Below are 16,678 nucleotides of genomic sequence, written 5' to 3' on the forward strand. Positions count from 1 at the left end.
AGACGGAGACCAACTTCATCCTTTTCTCTTCCACAGTGCTTCACATAAAATAATCTAATGTTTGATGAATTCAAAATGGTATTTTTATACCCACCTTTCTGATTTCCAGCCTCATTCTCCAGTTCCTAAATATGCTGTATGAATTAGAAAAGAGATTTAGGAGATGAATGGTTTTGATGCTTCTCTGGCATGACAAGTATCAAGGAAAGTGTGAAAGCATATATAACTATTCCTTTGGGAAAGAGTTTTTACACTATAAAATTCCATACACCAGATCAGAATAAAAGATGTACTATTTCTTTCCTGAGTGGGATAAGCCAGTGTGTCTGCAGACAGGAGCTGGAACAGCTTGTGATTTGAGTATACACTAATGGGTAACCTGAATCCCATAAAAGCAAAGCTCTCAAAGGCGGAAGAGTCCTGCCGCTGACTAAAGGGAAGGGGAATCCCGAAGAGTTTCAGATGTCCAAGGAGAGTAGAAAGCCAAACTCGGAGGACAGGTAGTGGAGGTCCCGTTTGAGCTGCGCATGAAAGCATTTATTCGTACCCCTGATTGATTACTAAAGGATTAAAGAGGCAGATGAGACTGTTACATGATCTTACCTCGGGCTTTTAAAGGGGGCTCTTTCTCTTTCACTCTGCTTTTTCTGCAAAAAAAAATGCTTCTTACCTTCAGCTCATAAAGCAGCCAAGCCAGTTTGACCAGCTTGAGGGAAACACCAAACAAAGCTGCCAACTCCAATCACATGAACGCTAGTTACTAATTACCTTCTGGGCTCCCTGGGGAAAGATAGAGCAGCCCACTGATTGGATCCTGAGGTCGAAATAACCTCACATCTCCCAGTGCTCCAACTGGAGTAGGAAGAAGAACGTTTAAAGTGCTTTGGGAGACATTTTAAGACACTTTAAGAAGGACAGATTCAGGCTTAGGCTACACCGCACCTGTCCACATCTCCGTTCAACCCAGGTCCATGGAAGAGAGCGATAAAGCGTGTGTCTTTGAGCACAGTGAATATGTGTGAAACCCATGAGATGAGGAAAGAAAGAGAACTGGAGGAGAAAGGGCACTGGAGCTCCAGCTGGGAGTATGAAGATTGCAGAAGTCTACAGAAAAGGGACCTTACAGCGCTAGATGGACTTTACAGAGAAGGTGACTTGGATTCCAGATACCAGGCCACAGGGCAGAATCGACCTTACAGAAAAAGGCATTGTGGATACTGGGATTTTGAGCAGAGTGAACCAAGCTATATAGACAATGAGGAATCAAAGGAAAGTAGAAAGGACTGTATGCACCACGGAAGCGTGACTCCAGGCAGAAATGATTATAAGAATTCAGAAAACGTAGATTATGGGAATCCGAACCCTGCGACTAAGGATGATTGGTTTGCAGGAAGCCCAGATGTAACCTGGAAAGCTGGAGGATGTGGGGAGACGAATGGCTGCGTAAATCGTAAGAATCTGAATCATAATCCTGAGGACTCTAAAGAAACTGGACAATGGACTGGCTACAGGGGTTTGGATGATTCTGTGGAGAATTTTGGTCAGCCTCAAAACCGGCATATAGACCGCAGGAATTTTAATTACAATCTTGAGGATTGTAAAGAAACTAATTTTTATTATAGAGACCTCAATGATTTATATCATGTTCCTGGGAATTATACTAATGGTCAGTCTGTGGACTTCCCAGACTTGAATGGTGTCAGTGAAGGTAATGAATTTGTCAAATACTGTGACAGGGACAGGAATGTTTATCAAAATGATAAAATCGATCTCAAAGTGAAGACTCATGCCGGGGATCAGAGTAATTTTGATATGGAGAATAGAGGCTCTGATACTCTATTTGCAAACTGTGAATATAAATTTCAGAATTACAGAGGAACAGATTCTCTCCACCAAATGAAGACTTTGGAGTGTAATGGCATTGACAGACAAGGAATGATGGCACCTGGGAGCAGAGGGGTCATCCCGGAGGGTCTGCGGAATCAGTGGACCGGGGGGAACCAAGGAGAACATCATCGTGGCATTCCTTGGGGCAATTCATTAGAGAAGAATAGCTGGCATTTAGAGGAAGATAGAAAATTAAATGGCCCAGAGACTTGGAAAAGGAATAGCCGCTTCCGCAGCACAGCACCCAGCACCCTGAGATGCTCAGAATTTGTGCAAAACAGGAAGAGAGCCCAAGGTATGAACTCAGCCAGCCTTCTTAGAGGATAAGACCTGGAAATAGATAAAAGGGGTGATGGTTCTACCAGGTACCAGGTACATTTGTATACTTAAGGAACCTGGCCCCCAAAATTCTTATTAAGTGTATCTTGAGTGAGAACAGCCTTAGAGATTTAATTCTTCTGGGTGGCACATCACAGAGCGAGAGCGTGCATAGTGCTGTAAATTTGTGACATGGCTTTGAAAATCAGACTGTTGTCATGGGAACTCTCCTTTACCTTTCTTGGTTTTTGTCAGGGTCTCTAATCCCAGGTATCTTTCCCTTTTTACTTTAATATCTTTTGTTTGTTTTATGGAGACGGCAAGTCCTTTACCAGGGCACCAAGTGAAAATTTATTTTCCTGGCGTGTTCTTTCTCTCAATCCCTACACTTTAGACATTAGGGGGATAGAAGACTTAACTTGTTTTATACTTTGTTCATTCCTTGACATTCAGGAATCTTAAGTGAATGGTGAGCACTAAAACCCTTGTGGAAATGAGAAGATTATTTATATTCTTCATGGTGCTTTGTACATGTTAAATATTCAGATGGCTTCATCTCACTGAGCTTTAACTAAGGTATCTGTAAAATGGGGATATTAAGAGTCTTTTATCATTAGAGGTTCTTTCTTTCTTGCCAGTTTGTCATCTCTTCTCCAGGTCTCAAATGAACTATGTTTATTTTATTTTGTTGTTGTTCCTGTTAAGTCTTGATTTTTTTTTTTTTTTTTTAAATATCTGTTCTACTCATGCCAAACAGACTTTCTGGTTTTGGCCAATTTGGGGGGAGTCCAGCATATGATGAGAGGAGAAGGATTAGAGTCAGAAAATGTGAACAATCTGGAAAATCCATGTCACACTTTCCTCCCAAGTGAAGCTTTCTCATCCAGGTCTCCTTCAGAATAGGCCCACCGGTTAGATTTGTGGTGGGGGCCACTGAAAACATAAGTCCCTGGTGTGATCCTGGAATTTATCCAGTGGTCTTCCAACACAGGCTTGACTTAACTTGAATTTCCAGGGCACCATTTTGGACAAAGCAGGCTTTCTACCTGTATTTATAAAGATAAAAATGAAACCCGGCTTTAGTTGGGAGGCTGAGATGTTTAGCAGCTAGGTGTTTTTTCCTAGGTGCATTTTTGCTCTGAAATGATAGGGATTGGATGACTTCTAAATTCCTTCCAGCTCAAAAAAAAATCTGATTCTGTGATTCCTTAGGTTAGTTTTTACATCGTTCCTTTTCCCTTCCCCCACAGCCGTTCCTTAGATGAACTTTGTTTCCTATCTTTAGTTCCTTATTGTATTAAGCCTCCTAATTGTGTTTATTCTGTTTGACTTAGGAGTCAAACCCTTCTCTCTGGAGTGTTGTAATATGCCCTATGAGCTCTCTGAAATCAGCTCAGTTCCATTTTATACCATTTCCATTTTTACAACTCTCTCTCTACTTGAGGACTTAACTTTTGATAGTATATTCATATTGACACCCCTTTTTATACCGCTAATATCCTCCTTGACTTGTAACAAAATCTTAGTCTGTCCCAGAGATCTTTTTGTTTTCTAATGTTCTTTGCTAGCTGTTTTACAGCACATGTGCCACTGCCCTTCCTGAAAGTTACAGTTACAGCAGTTGATAACAGAAAGGAAACAAGCTTTGGAGTTGGTCTTCTGCCTTGAATGCACATCTCAGCTCCACCATTTACTAATAGTGTAACTTTAGACGAATTACTTAGCTTCTCTGAGCTTTGGATTTCTTATTTGTAAACTGAAGATGATCATACCTGTCTCATAGTGAGATAATATAAATAAAACACTTAATCACATGTCTGGGACATAGTAGGTGCTCATAAGTTATGATTTCTTCATCTTTTATCTACCCATCTCTCATCCCCCTTACAAATCCTTCCCCTACCCCGACTGTCACTGCATGGTCCCCGCCCTGCTGAGATCCAGACTGACCCCCCTCCCCCAACTGGACAGACATCTGCCCTCACACCCTGTGTTTGCAGGTGTAATTACCCAAGTGGAATGCCCGTGCCTTCCTCTCCCCCACTCTTCCCCACCCTCCACCTGCTGCATCTGAGAGACAAAGCGCTGTTCAGTGCCTGCTCCTTGACCATCTCCCAGGCTAGAAACCAAGTTGTTCTGCCAGGGTTTTTCCTTCCCCTCACCTTTCTTATCAGTTTCTCCTGTGAAGGCCTCAAGCTTAGATTCTTGTTAGGGCAGGTTTGTTATGGTTTTGCCCTTAGTCCTAGGGTATGGCTCCTGGGAGGTGGGCCTTACTCCTAAGGTGCGGCTCTGCAGAGGTTTCTAAGTGGAACACTGGACATATGTATTGAACTTCCTGATTTGAAGGGACTCAGATTTCAAACTGTCTTCCCAGCTGCAGAGAGTTGTGAATATCTGCCGGGCTCTTTAGCCTCCAGCTGTTATCGCTTTCTGCTGGGTTCCCTGGAGTCTCATCACTGCATGTACAGTTCAAGGATTTGAAGGGAATTTCTGCATAGATTTTGGGGCTGTCCTCTCTGCAGCGTACTCTTTTGCAGGATTTCTCCCTTAACATCAAGCCACTTCAGAGCCCCAGAACCTTTTTGACTCTGCAGCCCAGTAAGATTACCACTTGCTGGCTCTCAGTTTTTGCTTTATTCTCCAGCATGCTGAAAGACTAGGGATTGCCTTGGGGTAGGGGGAGGAGGTATCAGGTACATAGGGATCTTACCTAGTTTTCCAGCCATGTTTCAAGTCGTATCCCCTCCAGTTTCTGGCTGCTTTTGGTGGCTTTCTAGTGTCTTCACACAGTTATTTTTTTTAAAAAAATCTTGTCCAGGGGGCTTCCCTGGTGGCGCAGTGGTTGAGAGTCCGCCTGCTGATGCAGGGGACACGGGTTTGTGCCCCAGTCCGGGAAGATTCCCACATGCCGTGGAGCGGCTGGGCCGGTGAGCCATGGCCGCTGAGCCTGTGCGTCCGGAGCCTGTGCTCCGCAACGGGAGAGGCCACAACAGTGAGAGGCCCGCGTATCACAAAAAAAAAAAAAAAAAATCTTGTCCAGAGTTGCTAATAATTTTCAGTAGGGAGGTTAGTACAATGTAGGTTACTCTACCATTACTAGACCAAAAGTCAACACTAGGATTTTACACTTGCTAATAACATAAATAGTTTTGATGGGAAGGGGACCTGGTGCTTCAAATTCCATGTTAACTAGGTTAATTTAAGTGATATATTATGATATCTAAATGAAGAACTCTTACAGAGAGAAATAGGAAGCTGGAATTCAGATGTGAGTTAAGGCTAATGGTTCAGGGTTGGAAGGCTACAACACAAAATCCTCTTATATTATTACTAGAAGGAACGTGACATTTCAACAAGTCTAGTATTTTATACATGTGGGTAACCACCCGTGATTGGGTTTTGAAGTCTATTTAGTGGGTTACAACTAGCATTTTTTGAAAAATAAAATAGAAATGAATAGAAAGTTTCAAGTACATCTCATGTAGTAAAAGTAAGCATGTAATACCTCTTAGTGTGTGTATATACACATACATACATGGATTAGATAAATGTATGTATGTATCTACTGAACCACAATGTAAAATGTGAGTCACAGTGTGAAAAAGTACTTAAATCCAACTCACTCAGTTTATAAATGAAGAGACAGAGCTCAGAGAAGTTGAACCGTGTGGCCAAGGTAACTGGTCGATCCTTAGACCAGGAATAGAAACTGGGTCTCTTGATGCCCAGACCAGTGCTTTTACTACACCACCACAGTTAAAGCCAGAAGTGCAGGTTTAGGTTCATTTCAAATAAATGAACATAAGAACAGAAAAGTATTGTGTTATGGGAGCCAGAGAAGGGCTTCGAATGGAGTGGGTTCAACTGTGTTACATGCGGCAAAGCTATGAGAGGACGTGTTCTAAGTAAAGACCATTTGGGACATGAGGTGAGGAATAGGAGCAACAGAGACACAAGGCATATTACAGGGATTTTAGGAGGGAAGTGGTGATGAGGGATATATAGTCATCTCTTGGTATCTGTATCTGCGAGGGGTTGGTTCCAAGACCAACACCCTACCCCCACCTTCACACCCTTGCAGATACCAAAATCCACAGATGCTCAAGTCCCTTCGATAAGATGGCATAGTATTTGCAGGTAACCTAATGCACATCCTCCCATATACTTTAAATCATCTCAATTACTTATAATACCTAATACTCTGTAAATGGTTGTAAATGCAGTGTAAATGCTGTTTAAACAGTTGCCAGTGTAGCAAATTCAAGTTTTGCTTTGGAACTTTCTGGATTTTAAAAATATTTTCGCTCTGCAGCTGGTTGAATTGGCAGATGCAGAGCCTGTGGATACAGAGGGCCTACTGTAAAAGCGGTTCCTTAAAAGGTTGGACAGTAATTGCAGTGGAGCAAGAAAATCTTGTTTTGTTTTTCTCCCAAGATAAAAACCTGCACAGATTTGAAGGCACTTTTCCCAGTGTTACACAGATAGTTCAAAGTTTTTAAGACTCTCAGAGTCAAGGTTTCTTTTCATTGCGAGTATGTGAATATATCTCTATAGCTACAGTCTATATTCAGACTATTGGAATAAAATATCTGCCAATCCAAGACATTAGCTTTTTTTTCTTTTAATATTTATTTACTATTTATTTGATTGCATTGGGTCTTACATGTGGCACATGGGGTCTTCATTGTGGCATGCGGGATCTTTCATTGTGGCACACAGGCTTCTCTCTAGTTGTGGCATGTGGGCTCCAGAGCATGGGGGCTTAGTTGCCTCACAGCATGTGGGATCTTAGTTCCCTGACCAGGGATTGAACCACATCCCTTCATTGGAAGGCAGATTCTTAACCACCGGTCCACAAGGGAAGTCCCCAAGGCATTAGCTTTGTATCCTTCTTAATTTCATAGGCTGCTTACAAGCCATGAGTATAGCAGGTGCCAAGAGGTCTCTGCCCCTCCAGAGACCAGGGGCCTGCTTCTAGGAATTAACTGGGCAGTAACAAAAGTTCAGCAGAATGAACTGTGGCATTTCATCATCAGTAGTAGTAATAGTGGTACCATTTTACTTTACATGCTTTACAGTTTTCAGAGCCCTTTTTGCAGCTTTTATTCTAATTTGGTTCTGTTTTAACAAACATGAGCCATTCACGTATCTTTATCTAACAAATTTACTGAGTACCAAACACTGTACTATGTTCTGGTTAGACAGAAACGACCTTAAGACCCTGAGGAGGGCTAAGGCTGCTGTTGTAGTACAAGTGGACTGACGCCAGGTACCCCATGGGCCAGCTGTTCGCTTTCTCTGTATCCCTCTTCTCACAGGCCATCTTTCCTCAAGATGTTTTTGCTGTTCTCTGAGCCTCTGCCTTGGTCTTCTCTAACCACAGACCAACACCTTCCACTTATATTTTCTACTCCTTCACTAGATTGCACATAACCATAGTTGTCCCAACACTCTCTGGGGCATTCTTGCAGCTTCTGCCTCTGTTCTATCTAATCCGCCTGGTAGTTCTTTTTTTTTTTTTTTTTTTGCGGTACGTGGACCTCTCACTGTTTTGGCCTCTCCCGTTGCGGAGCACAGGCTCCGGACGCACAGGCTCAGCAGCCATGGCTCACGGGCCTAGCCACTCCGCGGCATGTGGGATTTTCCCGGACTGGGGCGCGAACCCGTGTCCCCTGCATTGGCAGGCGGACTCTCAACCACTGCGCCACCAGGGAAGCCCTGCCTGGTAGTTCTTAATTCAGATTCCCAGGAGAGAGTATAATTGACTCAGCTTGAGTTTTTTAGTTAGGCCTCATCATATGAATTGATTAGGTATCCATTGATTAGGTATCCATCCGTGGTCCAAATGGCAGTAGTGAAGGCTGGGATGAGGAATCACCTAGCTTAAATCAGAGCTCTAGGGACTGTTGAGGTGTCGATTTGGTATGTAGAGGGCTCTGGAGGCGGCAGGCTTTCTGAGGCTTGGCGAGCTCAGCCCCAGCATTTGGAAATGGGTGGAGATATCTTTTGGTTGTTACAATGGCAGGGTGCAGGGGACTACTTGCATTTATGAGGCAAGGACCAGGGACACTAAATGTCTTCAGGGTGTAGGACCATCCTACACAGTGAAGAACTGTTCTGCCCCAAATGCAAGCCGTGTCCCTAATGAGACATTGGATAAGATGAGTAAGACTTGTGCCTGCCTTCAGGAACTCACAGTTTTAAACAGAAAGCAGCATATAAGCAAATGATTCAAATACAATTTTATAACTGCAATAAGAAGAACTATTAGGTACCTTCCCCCACCTTGGCCCTGCTACCTGTGTAACTTTGTATAAATTATTTATTGTCTCTATGCTGCAGTTTCCTCATCAACAAAACCAAATAATGTACGTACATGATAGTATTATGAGGAATAGGTGAGTTTATAGATGGGCAAATATTCAGAATAGTGCAACACAGCCTGGCACATAGTAAATGCTAAATAAACATGAGCTGCTATCATCATCATCATCATCAATCATACTATACCAGCACATAGATCCCATATCCCCTTTGAATGCAGTTCAACAGGCGTTTATTAACTAGTGTTTGTACTTAGCACTGTACCAAGCATTGGGGTATCCAGGGAAGGATACCTCCCCCCCGACCCCTCCCCATCACGGGAGTTTATAGATCAGTTGAAGAGACAAAAATGTAAAAATATGAATAATTAAATAAAGTAGAGAAGTATCTAGCATAGACAGTTAATGCTATGGACAATCAGAAGAGGAATAGCTCAGTTTTTACTTGAGTTAATGGAAAAGACTTTAGGAAGATGTTTGAATTTGAGCTAAAGCTTAAAGGAGTAGTGGGGTTGAGATAGGAAGAGAGAAGCAAGGAGAAAATTCCCAGCTGGGGAAAGCCTATGAGCAAAGATGCAGAGTTGTGGTGACAAAGAGGAACACGGTGTGGGGAAGAACTAGCGTATTGAAATCTTACAAACCAGATGGGAGTTTGGACCAGAACCTGAGGAAGGAGTCAGAGCTGGACCTGCACATGGTGATTCACCCTCTGAGATGTGATCACTGACACTGTGAGTGGATAACTTCTCTGAGGATGGGAATGGCTGGGGAAAGCACAAGCATCTGAGAACTAGGCTTAGGGGATGCCCACAGCGTGGGACAGGAGGAGGAGAGATGGCAGGAACACTAGGGGAGGGCAGAAGAAAACCGGAGGGCATAGAGTAGGAGAGAATGGCCAACACTTTCAGATGCTGCAGGGAAGTCAAGGATGATGCCGTGGGTTTGTTGAGGTTATCGGCTGACTAAAAAGGCAATATTACTGGCATATAGTGATGACACAGAATTAATTGCAAAGGATTTAGATGGGGGAGGGAGGTCATAGAGGGAGGGCATGAAGACCACTCTTTCAAGACCTTGCATAGAAAGCATCAAAGAGGTGTGACTGTGGCTGAGGGGGGCACAGAGTTGAACAAAGTTTTCGTGTATTTACTTTTTAAAATCAGATGTCTGTGCTTGTTTGAAGATAGATGAGTAGGTAGGAAGCAAAGAAGAGGGAATGAGAAAATATGTGGAGGCCAAAGGAAATAAATGAAGGGCCCTATTTTGTCAAGAGTTGGGAGATAATCGAAGCTTTAGAGAAAGTAAGGCAGTCCTGCCTACTGGGATCATGTGTGGTAGTCTCAGTAAGCTAGACTGTCTGCTTTCTCCACAAGCTGTTACCTACATTATTTTTATGTAATGTTTCATCATTGATAATGGAATATTGCTCTGGGAAGATCCCAGGTCTCTGTAAAAGCAACAAGATAACCAGGAAAGGCAAGAAATTGAGGTAGGATAGGAAGAGGCAGTGTTCTAGGGCATTGTCATTCCTGTGGACCTGAGGATGTTGAAGGGGGGGCAGTGGGAGGGGGGTTAATTCAAGCAGCTGACTTGCAGTGCAACGGCAGGCCCAGCCTTCAAAGGAATGTTGGGCTGGGAGCTCAGAAACTTGACACTCCCACCCTAACACAGAGTTTTCCAATTTGATATTTCCTGAGAAACCAGAAAGTGCCCGAACTGTGTAAACATCAGGCTGTCAAAGTCACAGGGGTGTGACAGTGCAATGCAAGTCATTTCTGGTGGGAAGATACACATTTGTGTACATGGCCGCACAGCAGGGAGCAGGGCTAGATTCTAGATCACGGACCTCATTCCATGGTGTCAAGAAACCCCTTCAAATCATAAGCTGAGAGGAGGCAAACAGATGAAATATATTGCATTTCGTTGAATCTAAAATACCATCTAGGGCTTCCCTGGTGGCGCAGTGGTTGAGAGTCCGCCTGCCGATGCAGGGGACGCGGGTTCGTGCCCCGGTCCGGGAAGATCCCACATGCCGCGGAGTGACTGGGCCCGTGAGCCATGGCCGCTGAGCCTGCGCGTCTGGAGCCTGTTCTCCGCAACGGGAGAGGCCACAACTGCGAGAGGCCCAAGTACCGCAAAAAAAAAAAAAAAAAAAAAAAAAAAAAAAGTAAAATACCATCTATTGTAAGACACTGAATAATTTATGTAGCATTAGAAAGAAAGAAGAGAGAATTCCCCAGTGGTCCAGTGGTTAGGACTCAGTGCTCTCCCTGCCAAGGGCCCGGGTTCAATCCCTGGTCCGTGGTTGGGGAACTAAGATCCCACAAGCAGAGTGGCATGGCCAAAAATGAAAAAAAAAATTTTTTTAAATAAAAATAAATAAATTTTTAAAAAATTTAAAAAAGAAAGACTTCTAATTAGAAGCATTTTTTAAAACTAGTTCCTTTTAAAAATTAATTAATTATTTAATTTTTAATTTTGGCTGCCCCAGGTCTTAGTTGCAGCACGTGGGCTTCTTAGTTGTGGCATACGGGATCTTCGTTGTGGCATGCAGGATTTTTACTTGCAGCATGTGGGCCCTTAGTTGCGTCATGTGGACTCTTAGTTGTGGCATGCGTGCAGGATCTAGTTCCCCAAACAGGGATTGAACCCTGGCCCTCTGCATTGGGAGCGTGGAGTCTTATCCACTGAACCACCAGGGAAGTCCCTAGAAGACTTTAATTAACATACTATTGATTGGAAAAGACATTTCCATTTCTGGAATGTTAAAATATGAAAAAGTGCGCATCTTAGCATCTACCGAAATATGGAGATGCTTCCACTTACCATTGACCTCACAGCAATACTTAGACAAAAATTATTGTAGAATTCCTCTAGTCCTTTCCTCAGTGATTTGGAGATATGGAATTCAGTTTCCTCTGCTCTCTACCCTCTGCCCCTCAGGGGAAGATTGAAACCTTATTTACCCCAGTGTCATAGGTATGGCAGCCAAGTACTTAAGACAAACAAAAATTAGGATATTTAATGATTTTTTAAAATCTTTGCATAGTGTTTTTCATTACAATCATGCAGAACAATGTGTAGGGCACTCTAAATAATAATAATAATTGGTGCCTTCTCTTAAGTGCTGGTTGCTGTGCTACCTACTGTAAATTAGGTACAGATTAGGTATGCAGAAAAGTTCAGTAGACTCTAATCTCCATGATGGCAGTGAAGGTGGTGTTTCCAGACCCTTACATAGCATACAGTAGGTACTCAATGAATATTTGTTATCTAGTGAAATATTCTATTTGAGGGCACAGAACATGTACATCAAAAGATAAATAGTATTATTTTGTGTTGTTACCCAAGAAGTAAAGTTTAGAGAAAAGAGTAATCCAAAGACTAGAGAAGCCTTCATCTAACTGGGCTAAAAGGACAGTAGGTAAGCAGAAAAGCTCAGAGACAAGCTGAGCTTGTTATGTTCATGGAATAATAAGGAAACAAATACTTAAAATATGTTGTGCTATATTCCGTAATAGCACAGACCTCGGGGAGGGGAAGTGACTAACTGCCCAGGTTAGTAACTAAGTGACACACTAAGTGACACTCCTTGTGGAGCTAGTTAGAGACTAGTGTAGTTATACCAAACCAAGAGGAGTAAGTGAAGTAACAGAGTAGGAAAGTACATAAGATTTTAGAGCCTGGAGGTAACCAAAGAGGCTCAACTGCTCTGTTATACACACCTGGAAACAACAGCCCAGAGAGGCTGTGTAACATTTCAGGTAAGGTGGGGGCAGGGCTAGACCCCCAGATCTTCTGACTTGTAGTCTGAGTACCTTAATTCACTGAGCCTGCTGCCCTCTCAAGATCTAGAAGCAGCTCCACATATGTCCCTAGAAGTGGAAGCCAGGGGAGATATAGGGGAACAGAGTGACTATTGTGATGCTGAGAGCTCGTTGAAGCCTGTACAGCATGAATGACTGGGGTCCCGGGGAAAACCCAATTTATGTTCCCTCATATTGAGGTTTTGTTTTTTTCCCCAGGTTTCAGCTAGAAAATAAGATAGTACTAACTGATATCCTAGGCTTAATCAGATTTTACCATAAAAATATTGGATCACACTTGGAAAGAATCCTTATTTTGAAAGACTGGGTTCACCCTTTTAAATTAATGTAACCAAAATACGTAATGCTTAAGTTCATTCTATTTTGTATTATTGTTTTGTTTCATGAATTTATGTCTGAGACCACCTAGTTTCACCCCACTTGGTTTGCTATTCCTGAGGACCAGACAGATGAAATGACTTGCCTGAGATGGAAGAAAGCTTTAGAGGGCTTTTCAGCTTTCTGTACTTTGCCCCATCGCCTAGCAGTCTGCTTGGTAGCTCTCTATTCAATATTTTCATATATTTTTGTAATTAAAACTTTGAACGGGATTATAACTCAGGTCAACTGGTTTTTGTTTTGTTTTGTACACAGTTCTAAAAGATACATAAAATGTGAGAACAAGTGGAAGGAATAAAAGTAAACTAATAGTAAAAAAAAAAAGTAAACTAATAGAAGCTGAAGAAAATCTGGTTTTCTAGAGTAGGACAGAAAAATAACCAGAGGGTCCTGTTCATGAGCAAAATTTGAGACATCACTGTAATGTTATTATCAAAAATGGAAATACAGGGCTTCCCTGGTGGCGCAGTGGTTGAGAGTCCGCCTGCCGATGCAGGGGACACGGGTTCGTGCCCCGGTCCGGGAAGACCCCACATGCTGCAGAGCGGCTGGGCCCGTGAGCCATGGCCGCTGAGCCTGCGCGTCCAGAGCCTGTGCTCCGCAACGGGAGAGGCCACAACAGTGAGAGGCCCGTGTACCGCAAAAAAAAAAAAAAAAAAAAAAATGGAAATACAGCGCAGGAAACAGCCACACTCATATCAAAAAGCCATGCAACCCAGAACAGGCCTTGACATTTGATGGAAAGCACCGGCTTGAGATGCTAGTTTCGAATAGTTATTAGCTGCGTGGTCTCAGGCAAGTCATTTCATTGCTTTTTGCTCTCATTTGAAAAATGAGAGCAATAATACCTTCCTTCAAGAGACCTGGTAAATAAAACATCAGATGTGTGTCTGAAAATAAAGTTTTCATCTAAAGTTTTATTGGCTGATTGTAATCAAAATTTGCTTATTAAACAGTGATGGTTTATTTCTAATTATTATTTTACAAAAACTATCTTTGCCTTCTTGGTTATTTCACTTCTGCTGCCTAAAGATTCAACAATAATAATAACCTCATAGTTTTAAGCACCCTAACAGCACACCTTTCTAGGATTTGGTGAGTGTTCAAAAATGGTGTTTCAGAGGATCTAGTGTTAATTTCGCTATCCTGGCAGCATAAGAAGTTGCAGACTCTTGTACTCTGGGCACTTGACTCTTGTTTGCTCTTCTTTTAGAGGCCAGGGTCTGGTAGAAGAAGGGGGAAATGGGTTTCCTGAGGTGGAAACCCTGCCAGCATGGATTGTGCTGGATGGAGGCTACTTGCCACAATAGGCAAGGCAGTCACTGAGCAAAAGGCACAGGGAAAGTTTTTTCAGTTACTGTTGAGATTTAGGACCAAAATATAATAGATCCTTCCCTGAAGTCTGGTGATCCGGGAAGAGTCTGCTATGAGTCCTACAGAAAAGTCAGGGACCACAGTGCTGAAAGTTTAACATTGAGCAGGATAAACTTTCTCCAAATACAAGTAACATAGGTACTGAAGGAAAAGAAGTGGTGGGGCTAGGTGGGCTGGCTGGAGTGATGTGGTCACATGGAAAACCAGGACTTAATGATCCCCTACTTGGCCTGGTGGGAATATGAACAAATTTACAAAGATCGCTTCCTCTCAGAGTTTTCTAGACAGATTGCTAAGCAGGTGGGGTTTTTTTTTGCTTTTCTTATTAGACTAGCAGATTGTTATTTCAAGTGTTTTATTACCCATTTTCTTCAGCAATTTGAAGGGATTAGGTCAGGAAAGAAATCTCAGATTATAAAAAAGTGAGGAAAGAATTTGAAAGGGATTTAACAGGGTAATTGAGAGAGGACTGAGTAGTAGAGTATTCTTGTTGTATAGCACATGTTCTTTTTTCCACCTCATTATTTGTCATGTCAATATTATATGTTCACTAGAGGAAAACTAGAAAATACAGTAAGTTGAAAAGAAAAGAAAAAAATCAGAATTTTGTCACCAAGACTTTTTCATTTTCAAATATGTGCATTGAAAATATTTTTCCCTTTTTAACAAAATTGCAGTTCTCTCACAAACTCTTTTGTAATCTTTTTCCATTTAACAACACACATGGGACAATGTTCTGTATTAATGAATATAAATCTGTATCTCAGTGGCTGTAATAGTATTCTGTTATGCAGATACACAGCAATTTATTTAACAGGCCCCTTTTGGGAGAAATTTTGGTGGTTTCTAAATTTTCTTTATGCACTGATAAACATCCCTTCACTTGCACATAATTTCTGCCATAAATTGTCTGGAATACTATTGAATATTTACTGTGTATGACACTGCTAGATTTGATTCTGTCTGGGGGATTATTTACGTTATACTGAGTAGGGTTTTACAGCTATAATGATGTGAACATATGTATATGTGATTAAATACATAATTGTTCACAGTCTTAATGGTGGGTGACCTGTGGCTATACAGAGGTTAAGTGTGCTTTAAAATCACATCATTTTATCATTAGCTACCAGGTGGTCACCAAAACCCACAAGTAGATTTCCAGGTCACAGTTCCCAAGATTTGCCTGCCTGGAAAAAGCACTAGAGGCAGAGTAGCAATTGCAGGCTCTGGAGCCAGTGTGGGCTCACATCTTCCACATACTTGGCCAGTTATTGAATTTCTCTTCATTCATCAGTAGTGAGATGGGGACGATAGTAGGATTGTGATGAGGGTTAAATAAGCCAGTATTTGTAAAGTGCCTGAACAATGCTTGACACATAGAGTAAATGCCATATAAATATGTGGTAAAATTTAAAGTTAAAAAGAGTTGCATTCGATGGTGATGGGAGGCAACAACCCGGGAGTTAGGCACCATCCAGTAAAGCCTCAGGAGTCAATGGTGCCATCCTAGTAGCAGTGGGATGGCTCTTTACCAAAAGTTCTTCTCTCAGATTGCTTAAAATTTCACTAGTAGAGATGAATCTTGGCTAGCATGACAGTTTGTCTTAAATTACTGGCAATACATTAATAGATTCTTGTGGGATTAAAAAGTACTGATTCAGCTCAAGTCCCCATTGATCCTTCTATCCCAAATCCCAGTTCCCTCTCTGAGGCAAAACTCGCTGAGAAGTGTAGTGTATTCTCTTCCCAGACCTTTTTCTGTGCACTTACATATTATATGTGTGTATATGGAAATATGTAGAGGTTTTTGCATGTTTTCTCTCCTTTTTTTCTCTCTCCTCCTCTTCTTCCACCTTCTTTTTTTAAACAAAAATGACATGTTGTTCGGCAACTTTCTTTTCCTCACTTTCTTTTAAAATGTAAATGTTTGTGAGCTGTGAGCATGGCTCCCAATTCCAGTGAATTACTCTGTGCTGTTCTTGCTGTCCTGGGACCAGCCTGGTAAGATATGCATTCTGATGGCTTTAGGGTAAGGTACCTAGAGTACCAAGACCCGGTGCGGGGGGGGGGGGGGGGGGGGGGGGGGAGCGCGGAGGGGGCGCGGAAAGTGAGGCCTGTGCCTGGCCAGGGAGAGGGACTGCCTGCCGAATGAGAGGTCCTAAGGGCAGAAAAGTAGACAAATGCTGCCCCCTTTACACCCTTGCCTCTTATAAGACTGCTTCCCTGAAAAGAGTACCCAAAAAAACACAATATGTAGCAAGGGGTAGGAAAAAGAGATAAAACTCGTGATTAAAAGCTCCTGAAGTGGGCTTCCATGGTGGCGCAGTGGTTAAGAATCCACCTGCCAATGCACGGGACACGGGTTCAAGCCCTGGTCTGGGAAGATCCCACGTGCAAGGAAGAGTGAGCCCCTGCTCACTGCCACTAGAGAAAGCCCGCACGCAGCAACAAAGACCCAACGCAGCCAAAAATAAATACATTAAAAAAAAACAATTCCTGAAGTGGAGTTGTGGCTGTTTTAGGACTAGGAAAGGAAAGCGAATAGGGAAAAGGCATTGACTCTGAGCA

At 42.5% G+C, this 16,678-nt stretch overlaps 1 protein-coding gene across 2 annotated transcripts in view; it reads left to right on the top strand.

Moving 5' to 3' along the window:
- DNMBP (dynamin binding protein) overlaps positions 1-16,678 on the top strand; it is a 74,564-nt gene that overhangs the window by 25,929 nt on the left and 31,957 nt on the right. Inside the window, exon 1 of one of the 2 annotated variants that reach the window (XM_065894123.1) lies at positions 1,015-2,182. The exons of the other annotated variant lie outside the window; for it this stretch is intronic. Coding sequence (XP_065750195.1) covers positions 1,015-2,182 — 1,168 coding nt within the window. Of the gene's footprint in view, positions 1-1,014; positions 2,183-16,678 lie in introns of those variants that run through there. 2 annotated transcript variants of the gene reach the window in all.

The sequence above is a fragment of the Phocoena phocoena genome, chromosome 16 (genome assembly GCF_963924675.1).
Source record: "Phocoena phocoena chromosome 16, mPhoPho1.1, whole genome shotgun sequence".
NCBI lineage: Eukaryota > Metazoa > Chordata > Mammalia > Artiodactyla > Phocoenidae > Phocoena > Phocoena phocoena.